Genomic DNA, 19,510 nt, shown 5'->3' on the forward strand with positions numbered 1-19,510 from the left:
AACTCCAGTATTATACACTCCACTCGGGGGAATAAAATGTATAAACATTTACATTGAAGTCATAACGCTATTTTCAATCCCTACCCACTTGGAATAGAATACTCATGAATTTCAGGGTCAACTATGCAGGTATTCAAAATGCATGTGAAAAAAAAATTCTGGGTGTAACGACTTCTTGTTTCTGTTTCTGCTATTGTTGAACTTTTGATTTCTTTTTTTTTGTACGCATCTAAACAAACTATAAATGAAAATAATTCAAGGCAGCTTTTATACTCATAAATATTTAATATAATACATATACACAATATATTATATTATTATTCATGCGAAAATAAGAAAAGTTCTAGTGATAATATTCATAATGTAAAATGTATAACCATCGCTCTAAATTTAAATCCTGATCAAAATCGAATGTCCTTAATTTTTACAATTTCTTAAATACTATCATTTTACGCCTTGAATTTAATTGTCATTTCATAAATTTCAATTGAATGCCTCCACGGCCCGTATCAAGCTATATAATTTATTCATTTTTCTGTGCCACATAAAACTACATTTCAGCCAATTACAGCGTAGAAGTGCGTTAATAAATTTGAATATAATCATCTTTAATCAGTCTTCTCAATGACAATAATTTATTTATTCAGATATTACGATTAATTTTTCATAAATAACATAGTTAATTTCAATTCAATGCTCTACTATAACCGTAATCCACCCCTATATGATTATTTCGTATAACTTGCACATTGTTTGCATTATAAAAAGCATTGTTAATATGCTGTTTGTAGATGCATAAAAGCATTCGCAAAAACGTTTTTCTTCTCTTAAATCTCATACAGTTGAACATTAAACTGATAATGTCACCTGTTCAGAAATTTCAGGAATAATAATTTATAGCGTACACTTAAAGTATATCTATGCCCCAGTTAGCTTCCTTTCTCTTTTTTGTTGGAAAACAGACTATCTACGTATTTTGGTAATAAGGAATTTACAGTTGCGGGAATGTACATAGATTTAAAACAGGAAATCCTAATTATTCCACACTGGTAACCTGTCGCTAGCCACAAGTAGCTCCATGCATTCGGATTCCACGAGACCTGTAATAATTATTGCGTTATAAAATAGTAAATGTTAAATACATAAGTCAAGAACATCTACAACAATAATAATTGCAGATAAAACTATGGTAATTATTCCTCAATCCTCTAATATGCAAGACTTCACCTACCCTATTCACTGAGGTGAATGGATATGACTCCAAAGGCACCATGGATAATTCGTCCGTTTGCAAAGTTCTTCTTTGGATCTCCGTTGGAACGAGTTCTTTCATTTCCTTGAAATATGTACAATAAATTTTATTTTGTCACAGTGAGCAATAAGCATAAAACTTTTAAGAAACATACAAATCTATGAAAGAGTGAAATTAGTAAATGACATAAGACTCACATAGGGCATATCGTAAAATATAATGCCAAAGCGATCTTTGGATTCTTTATAAGTGCTTGGCATATATTTGTAATCCGCAGAAGAGTTTTCAAGGTCTTGAGCATTACTATTTGCTGGTTTTGCATTGATTGATGTGTCCGATTCGCAAAGATCCACGAATTTGATAAAGGAACTTAACTGAAAAGTAACAGAATTTTTCACATGACAAATTTCATAAACATTATCCTTCATACCTTATTGTACTATTCAATTCTTACATGACGTTTCTTTGCAACCGATCTATCCGCATCTATTCCGATTAGTAACTGGTGAGGAAATACTGTTTGGACATCCCCAGCTAAAGACCCGTGAGCTATTGCATTGGCATAATCAGACGCTGAAACTGACTATATCAAGCATAGTTAAACATCTTATCTGGTATAAAAGAATATTGAGCGATGTTATAGATTTAAGATGTGAACAACTAGGAAATATTCATTACGAAGTAATGATAAATAATTCTTACGTAAACTGGAGAGTTGGTGGATAATCCAAGGCAAATTTTATAGCCATATTCTCGTAAAGCAACGAAATTTGTGCAGGAATGATTCAGCCTAAAATATAACACAATGATAATCACAAACAAATCCTACAAGTTTGAATCATGAAATAAGTAATTAAAAACTAAGATTTACCCAAAAACATCGTCGTAACTGTTGACAACAGTTGGCCAGTGAGTTAGCCAAGTACCATCTACTACCAAACCTCTTTTCCACGTACTTTGTGGGCCACTTGTATTCTCTAAATCCCAAAATTTGTAGTATCTGTCAAATCCAGCTGTTGCCAAAAATCTCTTGCCACCATAAGGAACGAGGGATACAGCTACACCATAAAGATATACTTAGTTGAATTGTGTTTCATCATCATGAAATTTAGGTTCTTGATTCTAATTGTTCTAATGCTAAACAGTTTGTAAGAAAAAACTGTTCAAGCTTGCGAATTTGGTGAGAAATCAGCGTTGCAAAAAGGTAAAAATTTGGTGATGGAGCAACACATACCAGACACGGCATGACCGTGCGCGAAAAAGTGTTGCACAGAATTTATAAACATTGTGTTTTGTTGCTTTTTCAATAACAATGGTGATGTAGTCGTGATATTCCATAATGCAATGTACCCATTGGAAAATCCCGCAACTATAGTGCTGAAATATTAGATGTATCATTCTGTTAGAGCTGATTGTTTCTTCGTTATTTCAATTAATATCAAATTATTAGTTTAAAACAAATGAACAACAATTGTACTTACTCGTGATCACGTTCTTTGGTCCAATTCAATTTTGTACACTGCCAATTCTGTTTACCATCGTTATAGATCATAGTATTCACGACTAAAGTTATAACGGGGTCAGTCTTGAGAATACGATTCCTACAATGAAGAGTTAATCCAGTTTGGTGTAAGGGTGCATGTAATTGCTTTTTAATTGCAATTTAGTATACAGAGCCTGTACTATATACCTTTACTTATCCATGAATGTTTTGTCAAAATATGAATGAAAAATACCTATTGTGATCCAAATGTAAAGACTCCAGCTCTTCCGGAAATGGCATAGAGTATATATGAACACATCCATCGGAACAAGCGGTGGCAAGAAGACCCATTCTTTTCAGTACAGTCTGCTGTTCATTTTTTGAACTATAATTGGAAGGAACTTTGTCTTGGTAGCAGCCAGAAGGGCACCATTCCATGCACCATATTGTTCCACTTGTGTGTGTGATAGCGTAAGCTAAATTAGGCACACCGTCAATGGATCCACCTCTGATAGCGAGAAATAAGAACACGAGATTAATAAAAAAAATTGCTTACGATTCGAAAGTGATTTTCCCCCTTGTATGAAACCCAGTTGAGTGAAATTTGTATAAAACTTACTTGTTGTTTAGTTTGCCAACATTCCAGATCTGTATAACATTTTTCCCCACATAACTACGACCCAGCGAATATTCACTTTCCATTTCTGGATGCGTACTAACAGCCAAGTATTGATCAACATTCTGCGAAAACATCGGAGTTGGAATTGGCAACCAAGCCATTGCCCAAACGGGACCACCTACAAAAAATGTAGGTATTCCTACAAAAAAAAGATTATATTGTTAATCGTTCTATCACATCTATACAGTTCTTAGTTACTGCATTTTGAATTTCGTTGCTTGAGAAAAAAAAAATGATGTGGAGATATGTAAATATGAAATTCCAGTGCGTTATTCAGTGCATTCCATGGCAGTATTCGGCATTGTGACGTCATGTTGCTGTATTCCATACAGTATAATTCTTATAATTTTTCAATACTCGCAATTTCATTACAGGTCACAGGCAAATTTGAATACAACCTTTTTAAGTAACATTACAAATAAAAAACAATCAATCAGACATTATCTGTTTTTAGTTAGTATGCCTAGCTTAGTACGTCACCTTGCTCAACGGCTCCTTCAAATCTATTCCACCTCTTCCATTCAACGGGTGAGCTTTGGTCTTTATTGTGAAGTTGTTTCATATGCATTGTCTTCATAGCCATAGAAACGTTAAGCTCTGGTAAATAACTATCTGCCTCGTTGCTCTCCAATAATTCGAATATATTTGGTGCAAGATTGAGGAAAAGGTTGAGTTGGTAGTTTCGTAATTCACTAAATAAATGGTTCGTCTATTATTTTTTGATACCATTTGGTAATTGTTATGAATGAAATTAGCCAACAGATTGATAATTTAATCTTCAGACGAAGAATAAAATTTTAAAAAAGAAAAATAGTTCATTTAGTACTTACAATTCCAATGTCCACTTTATGGCTGGTGTATAAGGTTTATTTACATGTACCACTTCTTCCTTTGCCAAGAACTCGATTTTGTACCAACTTTCTGAAAAATATGTGCACATACCGTGTGGATCAGAATTATGCAATATGTGGCGCATAAGAAATTGAAATTAAAATTATACCCACTAGGTTTTTTTTTCCAATGGAAAAAGACATGACTCGTAGACTCATACTTCTTTCTGGTTTGACCATCATTGTAAAATTCGTCGCCTTCATCATCACTATATTCTTCAGAGTTCGACTCGTCATCAGAGAAGACATTGGACATGTGATTCTCTGTTACATGATGCTCTATGTCTGCTTCGTTCTCGGAAGTAAACTTGCAAATTTTACAGCTGAAATTCTGTAAAAATAGATACGCATTGAACAGGTAAATTGAGTAGAAATGTATGTAGAATCGTCATACGTGAGGAAGAATACTGGAGATTTAAATTACCTTTCGGGGAGTGAAGTTACAAAGAGAATAATGTTCGTATATGTCATCAATGAGTGAAAAGCTGGCAGTGCAGCCTGGTTGTCGACAATGTGCAGAACCCGTAGTTGAGATTTGTTTTCTCCAGATTGATTTAAAAATACCAGCTATCGATTTTTTAAGCTGTGGCTTTTTGATAAATTTTTTCTATAACAATAAATGATAAAGATAATGTAATTAAAATTAGTCTGCACCAACTAGTCCAAGTCGACTCAATTTATCTTACAATTGATGGAGATGCTGGTCGTGACTTTTTTGATGGTGGACCGTCAGCTTCTTGCACGAGAGTCGTAAACTCAGATATTCTTGTAATCGCCCTACGAATGCAAACATAAATATTCAATCATCATGTAAAGTGGATAAGGATAAACTTTTAAAACTCCATTAATAATGACTCACCTCTCCGCAGCTTTGCGCTTTGAACCAGGTGTGACGGCTTTAAATGAAGAATTGTCTGCAGCCATTAAACGCGCTGGCTCTAGTGGTTGCTGCCTATGCACTCGGTGGTGGACTTCCAAAGACGATGGCATCATAGTTCTATGGCATATGGGACACGTCATTAACAAAGCATCTCTTTCCTGTAAAATTATACGAAAATTAAAGAATATTTCCAGAGCCTGGACATTCTACACGATTAATTTTCTGAATCACTGAAATGGTAGTATTATAAGGAGTATTGGTTGTTCCCAATTCCATAGATCAATTGAAATACAATAAACTTTGCAGAATTATATTTACTAACCGCGATGGTTTTCCCACAAAACTGTATGTGGGATACGAAACCAACAACGCTTCGTTTTTTATTACCACATTTTTCGCATATAAGCGTTCCTTTTTTTCTCTTGTGAGCAGTAACCAAGACTTTAGTCAGCAATTTTTGGTCATTTTCGAAGTCCTGAAAAAACGTGAAACATTGTAAAGCAACTCGTACATACAAACTTCAATGTAAGTCAATTTTTCAGCTGTACTTACCAATATAGGATCACCGTCTCGCCAAGCCATGTTATTATGTGAATTTAGATTGTGCATTGACCATTTATTCTTCGGCATTTCTGCACTACACTTAGCACACTTTACAGTTTTATCGTTGGCCTAAGAACAGATAGCAGATGCGTATAAAAAATGCTTCAAAGCAATAACGCAGAAATATACAGGTAAAAAACTTGGAGACTCACTTCCGCTAGGCCAGAGACTGTATTGTTTTCAGATTCCTCAGCTATTACCAACTTATCAACTTTGGGTGATGTATCAGTTATTATCGCTGCATCAGCTATCACCAATGAATCTTCTTCTGCCGAAGTATTAGCTATTGCCAATTCATCTGTAGAATTTTCTGTTCTTCCAACATTGCAACTAACACCAGCCCCTCTACCTCTGCCTCTACCTCTACCTCTACCTCTACCCCTACCCCTACCTCTGCCCCTGCCTCTTCCTCTTGCTCTACCACTACTTTCTCCTATTTTCAATGATGTACCATTTGTCAGTGTAGCATCTTGTTTTGGAATTTCATCATTATTGACAACGTAATCATGTAATTCTATATCAGGTGAAAGACTTCTCACAATTTCGATACTTTTCCGTGATCTTCTTCTTGTATTATGAACATTTTGAATGGTAGTTGATGCCACTACTGCGTCATCATTTTTGACCATATTTTTCATCTGTTGATCATCCGATGGTGGAAATGTTTCAGAATTAATTTTGTTACTACGTTTTGATTTAGCTAGCACGGTCTCTTGTATGATTCTGTTTTTTAATTTGTCTGTGGATGTGCTGGCTTGACCTTCTTCGATTAGTAGATTCTTATTAAATTGACTAGAATTTTTCACTTTAGACGATAAATCAGCCGAATGTATGTCTCTGCGTTTTTCAATGTTCCGAGGAGTACTAAATTTTGATGATTTAAGTATGGAGGATAAGATGGGAGTCACACCTTGGTGATCACCACTACCATTTTTAAGGGAATTGCTCACTAGTAAAATTCTATGATTTTCAATGTGGGTATCGGTGACGGCAAACCGAACTTTGCGAATTTTATCCTCTTCATTTTTGACGATATTTTCAGTCGGCAACACCAATCCCTCACCTGTTTCTCCTAAAGCTTCAACCTTTTTAGTATCTACTTTCTCCATCAGGGATCCTTAATCTTCAATGTTTCACAACACCTTGTCAATAACTGATAAATAAAAAATTAATTAATTATTACTTCTCTGGCTATAGTTCAATTCTTATTTCGAATCAACATTGAATATTATCGAAAAAACTCGAATGTCAGGTCTCGGTTTTTTTTTTGATTTTCGGTAAAAAATTTATGCAACAAATACTTACATTGTTGTTTGATAATTGCAATTATTGCATAGATTCACTGTTGAGTGAAAAATTGTGCTCATGATCCTACCGGTATCTTCAGGTAAAAGTTTGTTACTGTTCATCACTTTATCGATATAACTTAATTTATTAAAATGCGGACCCTGTGACATTTGCCATCGATGTTGTCCATCTGAATCAAATAATATACATATAACAATGCAAGTATACGACAATGCACATTTTTGACGAAACGGGGTACAGCATATTTGTTATACGAATAGCATCTGGAGAAGAATGAAATATAGAAAAATCTATGCAAAATATGTATAGGGGAATTATGTAAGTGATATGTAATCAAGTAAATTAACAAATATCAGAATAAAATAATACGAAACTTGGGGACTTGAACACGAGATCAAAGGATGACGAAACAGCTACCATGCTATATTCACCAAAAACGTATCGCTTTAGTCAGTGAGTTTGAGGAAAATGTTATTGTGGAAAAAGGTTTTTCAAACTAAATCATCAATTTCCAGTAGGACAATTAAATAATGATCTGAATGCGAACCAGATAGTATATGAATTTCGAAATGACAATTACCTTTCACCTAATAGTTTTCAGGTTATATACTCACTTTAAACATCACACGTGATTGATTGTAATATTACTCGTCTAAACAGTAAGCTACGACGTGAGAAAAAAATTTAAACAAATTACGCTTGGAAAATATTTATGAATTGATTTAAGCTTGTAAAAAAATTTTCCACATAATCTGATCATAAGTCTCGAACCACTGAAAACTTGATTCCCTTGCCTTTTGATTTCACTACCTACCGCACCATACGACACCACGTACAAATTGAATGGGAATGGCAGCCTCCATTTATTAAATTCTGTGCAATGGCAATGCGCATGCGCGTAGTACGATTTTCCCGAATGGTTGTAATCTTACATACCTATGTTTGTTGTAATTTCGCAACCCAATAATTGGGTGCAGGCCTCCAAGAATTTAAACCAGTTAATTTGCCATGCTGCTTTTCTCCAAGTGAAGAAAAAGCATCCATAAAGGAAAGTGAATTGTAACGTAATATTGTAAGCTTGAATTTGAATTTTGAACCAACGATGGTGCTACTACTAAGCTTCAAGAGTTGGCAGTGCGATTCTCCATTGCTAAATCGGTATTACTCGTATTTATGTTAGTAATTTATTTTGCCTCCACTGAAATTAATGATGGACAGAATAACATTGAACATAAAAATTTGTTTTTTTTTTTGTTAGACTGATGTTTTTATTTCACAAGTTCAATATGAATTTACACCATTCTCCTGAGTAGTTCGTTGATTTTGTCTTCACGGTTTCCAAAGTCACCGCCCTCAACGTAATGGTTAGTCTTCTTGCGCCATCCACCAGTTGGGGTGTTCAGCTAAAAAAAAAACATGAAAATTACGATGCAATACTGAAACAGGGTAGAATCCGATTAAATCAAGTGACATATGGTTAATTTCGTATCAAAAGGGTCTATCATGAATAGGATTACTTCAGAACTAGTAATATTTTCAACAGTTGTTTGAGATATATTTTAGAACTCACAATCAAATTGACTGCCAGATGTGAAAAAATGTATCTCGTATTAGTTTTCGACATAGCAGGAGACGATAGAGGAAAAGGTCTGCTTTATTGTCATGCCTATGTCACATTATGAGGGCAAAAATTGATAGGTAAAGAAAGTTAATTATTTTATTGTTTCATACCTTAAAGGGCCACAAGAAGTTGCTGGCAAATTTGAACTTGGATCCAACAGTGAAGATTTCATGAATCAAATCCTCAGTACAGATGATATCCGAACGACCTATAAGCAGAAGATCTCGCTTATTATTGTCAATATCAAGCAAAATCGTACAACGTTGCTAAATAATTACTAGAATCTAAAAAACGCTCAATTATCAAATACAATTCAAAAATTTTGTGTTGTTTGATAGGTATTAATTCATGTTCAAGAATTGAACAAGCATGTTTGGATCAATCCTAAGCTCAATATTATCTAAAGAAAAGCATTTTCAAATCGATCCAATTTATTTGCGACAAGATGGAAAGGAGAAGCTTTAGGATTTTTCGACTCCCATGGACTTATCGCAATGAATAAGTTATAAAGTAAAGAGAGCATTTCCATTGTAGGGACAGTTCCTAAATACAACTAAATTAAAACTAAAGCACATGTGAAATGATTTATCCGTGAGCATGAAAAATAACATAACATTCTACACTTACTGAGTTTCTGTTCAATTATGGCGTTACTGGTGATGGGAATGCGTTGCTTGTTTATCTTTGCAAACCCTCGTTTGTAGATCAATTCACGAACAGATTTCAGATTTGGGTACCCCCAAGTAATGTACGGCTCAACAATACGGAGCATATTAATAGTAGCCTTGTTCAGCTTGATGAAGACACCATTGTTGATTTGTTTAAGGCGGAACAGCTGCAAAACTTTTCGTACTTTTGGAGCGACTTGGTTTACACTGAAAAGCACAGAAATATTTGTTAGTTAGCAGTATAATGCACAAGAATAATGCTCATAATAATTAAACTAGTTCTCTAAATTAACAATTAATAATTAATAAATTTATATTCAACATTGCCTGTTTGAGTTATCTGAACATGGCAGAGGATTGTATTGCCAAGTATTAAGACGAGCTCTTCTTACTTTTTGACATAGTAGGAGGTAGTAAAGCTCGAATAAGTCTTAACCACCATGCCTATGTCAAGTATCTTCATATTAAAATAGGGATAGAGTCGTGTTTGGGTAAAGGTTTTTACAAATAAATTTGGTCCAAATGTGTGTGAGGTTCAATTCATTAGATAGAATTTATACACAATCAATATAAAATATTTATAATAACTATGGTATAGTATTGTTAAATCTTATCACTCACCCACGAATTCGGATAACAAAAGCAAGACGAGCCTCCCCGGGAATGTAATAATTCCCACGGTTCTTTGCTTGTCTCATAAGCCTGATCTCATCTCTTTCCTTTGCTCTATATTCCTTGACATATTGTTCCGCCCTTTTGAATATTTCTTTCCTTTTTTTGTAATGATCTGCACGACGCTAAAATTTAATAATGTTGCAATTGATTAAAAAACTCCTCTGATCCAACTCAACATTTATTGATGGAAGAACGTGAAACACGCTTCCATGGTTTGATATATTTACCTTAATAGAAACCTGAAGACGAGCAGCCTTAGCTGTGTCACGGCGCTTCCTTCTTTTAAGTACCGACTCTGGTACTGCCGGTAATTTCTTTGCGGGGGCAGCCGATTTCTTTTGTCTGCAATAAAATGAAATGTTCGAAGGTTATGACAAGTGATGAATCCAGCGAATCTGAGTTTAATCTGGAAAAAGGTTAGGATTTTATAACAGTGCTTTTGTTTACAACGTTAACGGCCAGTGAGCTTTGCGATCGGCGTAGAAATTTCTTAGATTAATCGGCAGCAAAGCTTAAAGAGATTAAGCTCATCATTATAACACTCAACGAATATAATATTAACCACTGTACACATGTTTTGTATGTTTCATGTGTTGAATGGACAAGTCGGTCTCCACTTTCGTCAACGAATTGGTGCAATATACTCTCAAGAATTAGAAAAATAAATTATACAAAGCGTTTATTACCCATTACAGAAGTAAACGATTAATACTTGAGCTTAATTATTGTTGACTAAATGTCAGATGGCCAACGATTAAGGATCAAGAATAAATTCTACTTACGTATCCGCCATTATCGCGGTTGGAAAAGAAGTATTGAGGCTGCGTTCGCGTTGGTTGTGATAGAAGCGTGAACTGACTAAAGTTGTTTTCTTCTCACTGGTCTCACACACCGGAAGTAGCGAGAGGTACCAACAGTTCAAGTTAACGTCCCGCTTATTTCTCAGAATTCCGCAGTATTAAGTCCACGCGCAATAGACGTGAGCAAATTTAATATAGCACAGTTGAATGATTAAAGGATCGAAATATCTCACGACAGATTTAAAATAAACCATCCCAAGCTGAAGAATTCTTGTTAGTTATATTAGCTCATTCATTCAGAAAAATATGGTTTGAAATGTCGCAGAACAAGCTCCAAGGAAATTTGATAATAATCTTTGGAAGTAAGATATTGACGACGAGCGATGAAATAATAACATTTTCTTATTGATACTGATACTGATTAGACGTACTAGACCGATCGCGAGGAAAAATAATCATACGATTAGTTATCGGTTCCATAAATCTTAACTTTTAACCAATCACAGATGTTGTATAATAAGAAACTGTTCTTAGATCGCTGGTCGACTATAAAATAGCCACCTGGGACGGCGAAATTTTGTACTTTCAAATGTCAGTAAATCAAGTCCAAATATCATGGCAAAAATGTTCACTTTCGGGTTATAAATTGATATTTTTGTGTAGTTACAAGCGTTACAAGCACGGTTACAAGGCATACCGTGAAAAAAAGTCAACTGACAGATTCATATTTTTTTGATTGAATCTAATCTGAATGCTCGTAGCAATTTAAAATCTATTTTTGAGGAGGCTTGTTATGATACTGAAAAACAATTACGCACGCAACCCAACAAATAGAATGCGGCCTTGTCGATTAGGTTCGGTATAAACCTTTGATTGTAATAAATTGAGGGCACAAACATTCTTATGACGTGCACTTTCATAACAATAATAATAATGGTAATTATAATATTTCACTTGACGATTATTAAAAAGAAATTAAATGCAATATCCACGATCCTCGAAAGACGCGTTATGGGTTGTCGTGTAAATTTTTACAGGCAAGACATTCCGCGAGATGAAACTACCCAATTCTTTTGAAATCATAATACATATATGAATTCATGGCACGCCATAATCTTATTATGAGTTTATAGGGTGGAACATTGGATATTTAAATTACACAAATCGTTTTTACAAGGTGTCGACTGTTCAATTGTCAATTCTCCTTACACAATTGTTAGATGGTGACTAATCTTACTCAACATTGAAAAATCGTTTTTCAGTGCTGAACAATTGTTGCAGTTATAATTATTACTGTCATTTTTAATAATTTTACAAATATAACATCTAGAATAATAACTTTTTTTATAATGACAATATACAATTGCACAGAATCGTCAATTACATTGATACTTTTCTGAAAATTTTCATTGATTTGTTATACCTAATAAATATAGAATTTGCAATATTACAATAATCAATTATAGTACACGTTCATGTATTTCTTTGAAAACAAAGCTGGATGTGGCAAGCAGGTGAAGACTAGTGAAATACAGCCGAAAACGTTAAATTTCAAGCCTACTGTTCTTATAAAATTCCTTTTATCTATACGATTTGATGCAAGATATGTTGACATAGAGTTAATGCATTCGACAGGCTCATGTTACCACGCCACGCTTAGCAATCCAAAATTAAGATGGACTTATTTTCTTAAACCTAATGAAAACTGGTTATTCAAAATCTCATGCGCGTGTTGACATAAAACATTTCTAATATCAATATTTTGTTCGTTCATTTACATACACAAGCTGTAGCGGCTGCAGATTGCTTATTTTCTGTAGAAGTACGAAAATCAAATCTGAACATAGACATTGCTTGAACCCTAAAAACAGTTTTGTATGTAGTTTCAAATGCAATGATTTTGAATCTATCCTATTTGATTCGAAACTCGCTCCAATAAAATTGAAGTCTGGTAACGGAATGATGCTTGCATCTGCATCGGAATATGAAGGCAGATAATTTTAACTAGTATAGCTATGATACCTTAAATAGTCTTTACGGTCACTCTTGCGTAGGGATCGATTTGAATTTATAATAATTTCTGTCTATTAATATAAATAACTAACGCATCGTAATTATTCGGAGTAAAAGACTTTTAGCTCGCAAATCCCAAAGTAAAATAGTTAGTGTGCAACTATGAGCGAGCAAAAAATAGCTTCTGTATTAGATTAAATATTAAATTTTACACTTTGTAGTTTAGACTGAGCTTAGAAATGCTATTCATAAAATGTGTATAAAATTTACTTCATACTCGTTAACATATAGTCATTATCGTAACATTCATTATATGAAATTCGGGAGTGAATTCAAACCAGAAACAGTCGTCTCAAAACAAGTAAAATTATCGCAAACAAGAGTGTTGCAATAAGAATACTCCAGAATAAATCATTCGAAGATGACATAGTTTCGACCTGAGGATTAACGATTATTTCAGCTTCCTGTTGCTCATGAGTTTCTGGTTGCGTATCCATGCGTCGTTGTCTCAACTCACTTTCAGACACATTTTCTATACTAGATGAAAATGAAGGCTCGTTCGTTGAAGCTTCTTCTGCCTGCAGAAGTAACCATCTTATAAATGATCAATTAACCGATAGTGTTTCATGTAAAAACCGATTCATTTACCTTCAATGCGATTGTGTCCAACATATGCTGTTCTTCTTCAGTGATCGGTGTTTTAGCTGTATCCTTAGATAGTAAATCAGCAATCTTACCACAGCTGTCGCACTGCCAACTCAAAGATCTGTAATTTACCACAAATAATTCACCTAAGAAATTATGTAAAAATTTGTTATTGTCAAAAAGTCATAAGCACATAAATGATGAGGTTTCGACTATAATCAACGTACCAAACGATCTGAAAACAAAAAAGTATGACCCATTTATAATTAAAACAATTAGCAGAAAATACTTTTTAGCAAGTTTTTGACGCTCCTCCGTGCTGTAGTCAAGTGATCCTATGGTGCCATTTCCTGGTGTTGGCATAAATGCAATTAGCGCTAACAGTGCAGTCCTTATACTCCAGGAGGGCTGCCACGTTTCTGGATGATGTCCAGAGATACTCAGACATATTTTTTTGTTTACTTCAAACCGGCCGTTGGGCTGAAAGTATGCCTTCAATTAATTTCTCCATTTTTACAAACACTTTTCATCATACGGATAGACATTTGAATCTGGTACAAAGACAAATTTTACAGTACTTTCAAATGTGCAGTCACACTGACACAATTTTCCTCAAAGGCTGGTCTACTGCGAAGTTTGTAAGCAGAACAGATCTTGAATGATTAGATATGATTTTAGAGATTCCTCTGACAATTGTTAAACTTTCTATATAATCTCAACTTGAATAGAAGGGATTTTGTTGTGACTGTTGATTTGTTTACTTTTTTTGCCTCTATGCCAAATTCAGTCCATGACTTACAGTTAGCAATATGATGTTAGGTGGTTTCATAGGATACTCAGGAGGTAGTAAAATTCTACCATGATATACACCGCCCTCAAAATCTGTGGACGGTGGCCCATGCACTGTGAAATGCCATTCGAAAAGATTATCATCCAAAGGATGGGCACAGTATTCTTCCGTTGCTTCGTGTAGCTCTTGCGCTTCGCGCATCAACCTCTTGACGGCTGAAATATGAAAAATTTCAAATTGACAGATTCAATGTTCAAATTCCAAGTACAGGAATGTCAGTAAGACGTTGCGTGATATATAATTGTTAGATTGGCACTATTCGTGGCATAATTTTCTGATGCATATTTCAATATCATTTATCGATACACGCAACGGGTTTGAAAAACAATTGTACAATGGAAATGACCCAGAAAAAATTTCATATATGCGAGTATAATTCAATCGGTCTGTGGACAGGAAACTAACTCCAATGCAAAAACTACCATAATTACAACGATCTTGTCAGTGGTGAAAGAAAATTAAGATATCTGCTCATTGAAGAACCGTATAAAGGTCGGTGATCGTACCCAGTTGAGTGATAAACGGTAAATAAAAAGTGCAGAATAGTGAAAAATTGAAGACTTGTGAAACGTGAAATAAGGAATATTTGTAATTTACCTGGACTTTTGACATTATATTTTCCTTCGAATGACATCTTGAGATATTATTATAGATTTTACGTATGTGTACTCGAATGTCGAAAACAGATATCAGCTGACCGATGTGTCAGCACTCAACGTATACATTAATCCGACCTCGTCGATTAAAAATATTTAAATTCATATTAAGTTATAAGTTCAGACTACATTGTTTTCAAGCAATATGTTGCGGCGATCAATGCCAACGTTAACTGATGAATTTAATAGGCACAAAATTGATGAGAATAACCTGAAACCTGGCTCTTTGACGTAACCGACCTCTTTTATCTTTTCTAAGTTGCCGTGAAGTAATCTGTTTTCGTCCTCTTGCCTAATCCATTGATAAATTGACTACTCTGAACTCGGTCGCGCTTCCATTTACGCAAGGTACACGTAGACGAGCTACAACATCTGCTTCCGAACGCTAGATGTCACTAAACCAGATTTTCAACTGTAAATAGAAGCGGTAAATTTAAGTTACAATTTGCGTGCCTGCCACTGCAACGGCCATTGTACTTTGTGACGTTAAAAATTTTCGTGACCAGTATTCTGTGGATAAGTGGGCCTACAGCCAAGACCCTTCTTCTAGATATGTTTACAGTTGTTTTATCAATAAAAGAACCGACTTTCCGTTTTAGGGCAGGACTTTAGGTCTAGGCCACATGTCGGCAGCCGATGACGTTGACTAACGTAGAATGACGTGTTGAGCGTTTTAGGTCATGGTATTTTGCGATACGAAGCTGGCGCCAAGACTGCCGAACGCGAACTGTACGAAGACATAAATTGCTTTGCTAGAACGCTGAATCTCGTTACAACGTTCTTGGAGTCAAAGATTTACGGAACAGAAAACTGATAGCAGCAAAGCTTAGATCCACTCAACTCTTACATTTCTACATTGGAGACTAAGAGTGCAGAAACAATGGGATAAACTAATGCGAAAACCGCCGTCAGTAAACGTGTGAAATAAAGTCAACGATTCTTTCCTGATTCTGAATGACAATTAAATTTCGATACACGATTAGATGATCAGAGATTGTAAATAAATACTACATTTTGGAAGCCAATTCAGTACCTTAGATACATATTTATAAAATCATTTACAACCGTTCTTACCAAATGATTATTTATAAAAAAAATGTTGTTTGCTGTGAAAAGTGGATACAAAAAACTTGAAAACTGAAGAATCGCGCTTTAAATAGCTGAAACATAAATCTCAATGTACAGAAGTACATACCTATGTACTTTAAAAAAAGGTCGTACGTACGTATAAAATAATAAAATGAACAATGACCGATTTGTACACTGAACAGCAAGGGTTAGCATGAATTTTAAACAGTGTAGTCCAATTTAACGAGGGCATTCGTCTCACGACAAAGATGTTTTATTCAATATCACTGTACAGTTTTTCGTTTTTTCCTTTTTCGCGTCAAAGGTAACCTCGGCGATGTAAAATTGCAACAGCACAACAATGATGAATAACATAGATAACAAAAGAATTCAAAACATGTACTACTTGCAATGATTATATCAGTATATTATATCAGAGGTTTTGGTAAGCTTTCAGTTGCGCCCTAGTCGTTCGTTACACTGAAAATCATTACTTGATAATATTGTGAGTTATTCTACATGAGGTGGCAGACCATGAAATAATTACGAGTTTGCGGAACTGTGGGAGCAGACGGTTCAAACACTTTTTTGAGCGTGTACAGCCCCCCTCTTATGCATCCTGAATAAACCGTCACTCGCCAAGAGCCCGTAAACAAAAATTTCAGTAATGATTTCACAGGCTCCCGCGTTACCATAGGCAGCAGCCTTTAGTCTCTGATCTATAAGACGCTGTCTTGGCAGTGACGCACTAAAACTATTGGTATTTGTTTATATGGATTTGTGGCTTAGAAGGCGAACAACAAAAGGAAGGCCATCATAAGACAGAAAAGACCCATAGCTTCGGACAAGGCGAAACCAAGAATGGCATACGAGAACAGCTGCTGTTTAAGGGAGGGGTTTCTCGCATAACCAATGATCAAGGAACCAAAGACCGATCCAATTCCAGCACCTAGAAACAAGAAAATAATTCATTAGAAAAATCAAACCACTGTGCTTCATATTTTGGATGTAAGAAAATCTGAGAAAAACTGATATGAAGTAAAATTATACCGCAATACCTTCGTGCCATTAGTTATAATTCTGTTTGATACTGTACACATACATTATGGGTTAGTGATACTAATGGTACCTGGGACAATCTTCATTGCAATCAATATTCATATAATCGTCAGTGGACGTTTCGCTCATGCCTATTCTCAATTGACTGATGCAGGCAGATTTGATATTTGATTATAGTTTAGCTACATGGCATATGAATCATGAGAAAGAATAGTGTGACATAAATTTTCCTTAAACTATACAATTGCAAAATATAGGTGAGCTCCGTATGTTGAATTATTTCAATTACAAAATCAACCAGCGAAAATCACGTCTGGACATAAATATATTATACACATATAGTTCTATTCTATAAAAGTATGTACAAATTTTTATTACACTACGAGTTAGACTGCGAGTTACTGTTGCAGAAATTTGATTACACACTGCACGGTAAAGCCCTGATTCACATAGACATTGAGTTTGACAGGGAAACCATATCTGGGACAAATGGACCAGGAGGAAGGTAGTCAGAGGGCAAACAGCATTAGGAACGCTATCATCAAGCAGAAAAGACCCATCGCTTCAGATAGGGCAAATCCGATGACTGCGTAGGAGAATACTTGCTGTTTCAAGGAGGGATTTCGGGCATAACCAATAATCAGGGAACCAAATACAATTCCAATACCAATTCCTGAAATTTCGAAGGTACATCAGTACATAAGTCAATCAGGTCAATAATATTAATTGGCTACTGTATCGATAACATTAAACGTGGCACATTTTAGTATGTTCAAAATACGCCCAAATTAACGACTCTGGTTAAACACTGGGACAAAATAAATACAGAAAATAAACGTAAATGATTTCAATAAGAAAGCTTGACAATGATCAGCTAATGTTTCCAGTACATAAATATTGTACCACCAAGGTTATGTAAGGCATTGCATAATGATTTGTGTCCAGAAATTTTCTCGGTGTAAATGAGAGAGAATCAAGAACATAGGTATGGTAGCAGCATTGGCAAACGACTGACTGAACATGATAGGTGTATGGTCAATTCTCATCACGACTTACCGGATCCAGCAACTCCGACAGTTGCAGCGCCAGCGCCAATAAACTTGGCAGCGGAATCAATGTCACGGCTCACTGCTGAAGTCTGGAAGCTGCGTACAGCAGGCAGCTAGAATGGAAGTAGGATATATGAGAATTCAAACTATAGCAACACTATCGTATTTCACACTCAAAGTGCAATAAATGAAAATCACATATCAATGTTTGAGCAAAAAGAAGCCCAAAGTTGGCAAAGACGTGAAATATGATTAAGATTGAATGTGTTATCATACTTATTCAAACACAAGAGAGCCAAAATTTGAAATATGTTATGTAACCTTCGGATCATTATGCAACGAAAGACTTCGATATTTACCAGGCTGACTGGGGTCTGCCTCTGATTTTGTTGCAGGGACTGGCTTTGGTTGACCACAGCACTGCTCAGAGGTCGTAGGTATGACTTGGCTCCAGAAACCAGCTGTATAAAGTCATGTGCAAGTGAAAAGACGAGGATTACATAATGTATGTACGGACGTATCATTCAGACATATAGATATAGGAGGCAACCGGGATGGAACAAACGTATTTTACTTACGGTAGACCTGGCAATTGGGGCAACGAATCTGGTGCAGGCGTACATGTTGACGGTTGTGTGGTCGGTTCACTCAATTACCTAAAAATACGATGGTTGGATTACCAAAGTTTCGATCAGATCGAGTGTCGCCCGGCAGAAAGTTCCGCTGCTTAAAATGTAGAGGTCACTGACTAGATATCAAATTTTCTTTAACGGGGTTACGTAACGTCACTATTCGGCAGTTTTCTGTGTGAAAATCAATGACACAAATTGGGTATAAAATCTGCCGATTTTTGGGCTGAATGACCGTTAAGAGAGACACGTTTTACCGTGTGAATGCAGTCGGAAACGAAGGTGGATGGTGTTAGAGGACTGAAAATAAGATGGCCGTATCTTCCGGGTGTAAAAATTTGAGGATATGAAATTATGATTCAGTACGTCACGAACGACGTTTCAATATAATAACCAACGACTCGAACGTCGCCGACGATATTTCGGTGTCAATTTATATTTAACGGATGTACTTTTTTGCCACCGGCAATTATGGATGAATTTTACTCACTCGACAGCAAGCCCCGAACTTACCAAAGAACAGTGTCGAAGTCGAAGAGGAGGTGACCCGGCCTTTGGAATGTTGAATTGGTGAGTGAGCGATGAACGGAGTGGCGGAGTGAAGTGGGGATCGACTCGTAGAGAGCCTATCCGCGCAGAGCCTTGAACGAAACGGCGCAGTTTCCGTGCTGAGGCAGAATCA

General features: G+C 35.6%; 4 protein-coding genes across 10 annotated transcripts; all 4 read right to left on the bottom strand.

The window, feature by feature from the left end:
* Positions 1–328: 328 nt before the first annotated feature.
* Positions 329–7,946, bottom strand: LOC124214668 (uncharacterized). Of its 5 annotated transcripts, none has more exons than XM_046617209.2 (21): positions 7,710–7,942; positions 7,093–7,264; positions 5,940–6,940; positions 5,737–5,856; positions 5,507–5,659; positions 5,164–5,342; positions 4,991–5,081; positions 4,729–4,911; positions 4,419–4,635; positions 4,245–4,335; positions 3,895–4,106; positions 3,355–3,553; positions 2,989–3,243; positions 2,734–2,853; positions 2,487–2,629; positions 2,124–2,310; positions 1,955–2,042; positions 1,707–1,835; positions 1,450–1,626; positions 1,232–1,336; positions 329–1,100 (listed from the first exon to the last, which is right to left on the bottom strand). In XM_046617209.2, exons 3-21 carry the CDS (start codon positions 6,894–6,896, stop codon positions 930–932), a joined length of 3,777 nt encoding a protein of 1,258 aa, XP_046473165.1. In that variant the 5' UTR covers positions 6,897–6,940; positions 7,093–7,264; positions 7,710–7,942; the 3' UTR covers positions 329–929. The 5 variants fall into 5 exon arrangements, 4 of the variants coding, with proteins under 4 accessions (XP_046473165.1, XP_046473156.1, XP_068992031.1 ...); XM_046617200.2 differs by having other exon boundaries at positions 7,676–7,942; XM_069135930.1 differs by having other exon boundaries at positions 7,890–7,938.
* A 387-nt stretch (positions 7,947–8,333) lies between these two features.
* Positions 8,334–10,963, bottom strand: RpL7 (ribosomal protein L7). Its single transcript, XM_046617247.2, has 6 exons — positions 10,842–10,963; positions 10,287–10,401; positions 10,006–10,181; positions 9,344–9,591; positions 8,827–8,924; positions 8,334–8,498 (listed from the first exon to the last, which is right to left on the bottom strand). Exons 1-6 carry the CDS (start codon positions 10,850–10,852, stop codon positions 8,388–8,390), a joined length of 759 nt encoding a protein of 252 aa, XP_046473203.1. The 5' UTR covers positions 10,853–10,963; the 3' UTR covers positions 8,334–8,387.
* A 1,063-nt stretch (positions 10,964–12,026) lies between these two features.
* LOC124221748 (ubiquitin-conjugating enzyme E2 J1) lies at positions 12,027–15,561 on the bottom strand. 2 transcript variants are annotated; one of them, XM_046632029.2, is made up of 5 exons: positions 15,264–15,561; positions 14,317–14,522; positions 13,807–13,997; positions 13,521–13,638; positions 12,027–13,450 (listed from the first exon to the last, which is right to left on the bottom strand). In XM_046632029.2, the coding sequence occupies exons 2-5, from the start codon at positions 14,506–14,508 to the stop codon at positions 13,205–13,207; spliced, it is 747 nt and encodes a 248-aa protein (XP_046487985.1). In that variant the 5' UTR covers positions 14,509–14,522; positions 15,264–15,561; the 3' UTR covers positions 12,027–13,204. The 2 variants fall into 2 exon arrangements, with proteins under 2 accessions (XP_046487985.1, XP_046487975.1); XM_046632019.2 differs by having other exon boundaries at positions 14,965–15,556.
* A 769-nt stretch (positions 15,562–16,330) lies between these two features.
* Positions 16,331–19,448, bottom strand: ATPsynC (ATP synthase, subunit C). 2 transcript variants are annotated; one of them, XM_046632202.2, is made up of 5 exons: positions 19,342–19,448; positions 18,778–18,855; positions 18,559–18,660; positions 18,207–18,312; positions 16,331–17,040 (listed from the first exon to the last, which is right to left on the bottom strand). In XM_046632202.2, exons 2-5 carry the CDS (start codon positions 18,820–18,822, stop codon positions 16,877–16,879), a joined length of 417 nt encoding a protein of 138 aa, XP_046488158.1. In that variant the 5' UTR covers positions 18,823–18,855; positions 19,342–19,448; the 3' UTR covers positions 16,331–16,876. The 2 variants fall into 2 exon arrangements, with proteins under 2 accessions (XP_046488158.1, XP_046488167.1); XM_046632211.2 differs by having other exon boundaries at positions 19,319–19,420.
* Between the last annotated feature and the right edge of the window lie 62 nt (positions 19,449–19,510).

The sequence above is a fragment of the Neodiprion pinetum genome, chromosome 1, assembly GCF_021155775.2.
Source record: "Neodiprion pinetum isolate iyNeoPine1 chromosome 1, iyNeoPine1.2, whole genome shotgun sequence".
Lineage (NCBI taxonomy): Eukaryota > Metazoa > Arthropoda > Insecta > Hymenoptera > Diprionidae > Neodiprion > Neodiprion pinetum.

Bases quoted from the DNA above. Each gene is read 5' to 3' on its own strand.
- ATPsynC (XM_046632202.2), bottom strand. From the start codon at position 18,822: ATGTACGCCTGCACCAGATTCGTTGCCCCAATTGCCAGGTCTACC. The intron at 18,661-18,777 runs GTAAGTAAAATA...GACTTTATACAG, and splicing joins CCCCAATTGCCAGGTCTACC to CTGGTTTCTGGAGCCAAGTC. The intron at 18,313-18,558 runs GTAAATATCGAA...CTTCCATTCTAG, and splicing joins GGCAGACCCCAGTCAGCCTG to CTGCCTGCTGTACGCAGCTT.
- LOC124214668 (XM_046617209.2), bottom strand. From the start codon at position 6,896: ATGGAGAAAGTAGATACTAAAAAGGTTGAAGCTTTAGGAGAAACAGGT. The intron at 5,082-5,163 runs GTGAGTCATTAT...TTGCATTCGTAG, and splicing joins AAGCGCAAAGCTGCGGAGAG to GGCGATTACAAGAATATCTG. The intron at 4,336-4,418 runs GTGGGTATAATT...CATATTTTTCAG, and splicing joins CCATTGGAAAAAAAAACCTA to AAAGTTGGTACAAAATCGAG.
- LOC124221748 (XM_046632019.2), bottom strand. From the start codon at position 15,001: ATGTCATTCGAAGGAAAATATAATGTCAAAAGTCCAG. The intron at 14,523-14,964 runs GTAAATTACAAA...TTCATATTTCAG, and splicing joins ATATAATGTCAAAAGTCCAG to CCGTCAAGAGGTTGATGCGC. The intron at 13,639-13,806 runs GTATTTTCTGCT...GGTAAATTACAG, and splicing joins CGTCAAAAACTTGCTAAAAA to ATCTTTGAGTTGGCAGTGCG.
- RpL7 (XM_046617247.2), bottom strand. The intron at 10,182-10,286 runs GTAAATATATCA...ATTAAATTTTAG, and splicing joins GTCTTCAGGTTTCTATTAAG to CGTCGTGCAGATCATTACAA. The intron at 8,499-8,826 runs GTATGAAACAAT...TTTTTTTTTTAG, and splicing joins ACTTCTTGTGGCCCTTTAAG to CTGAACACCCCAACTGGTGG.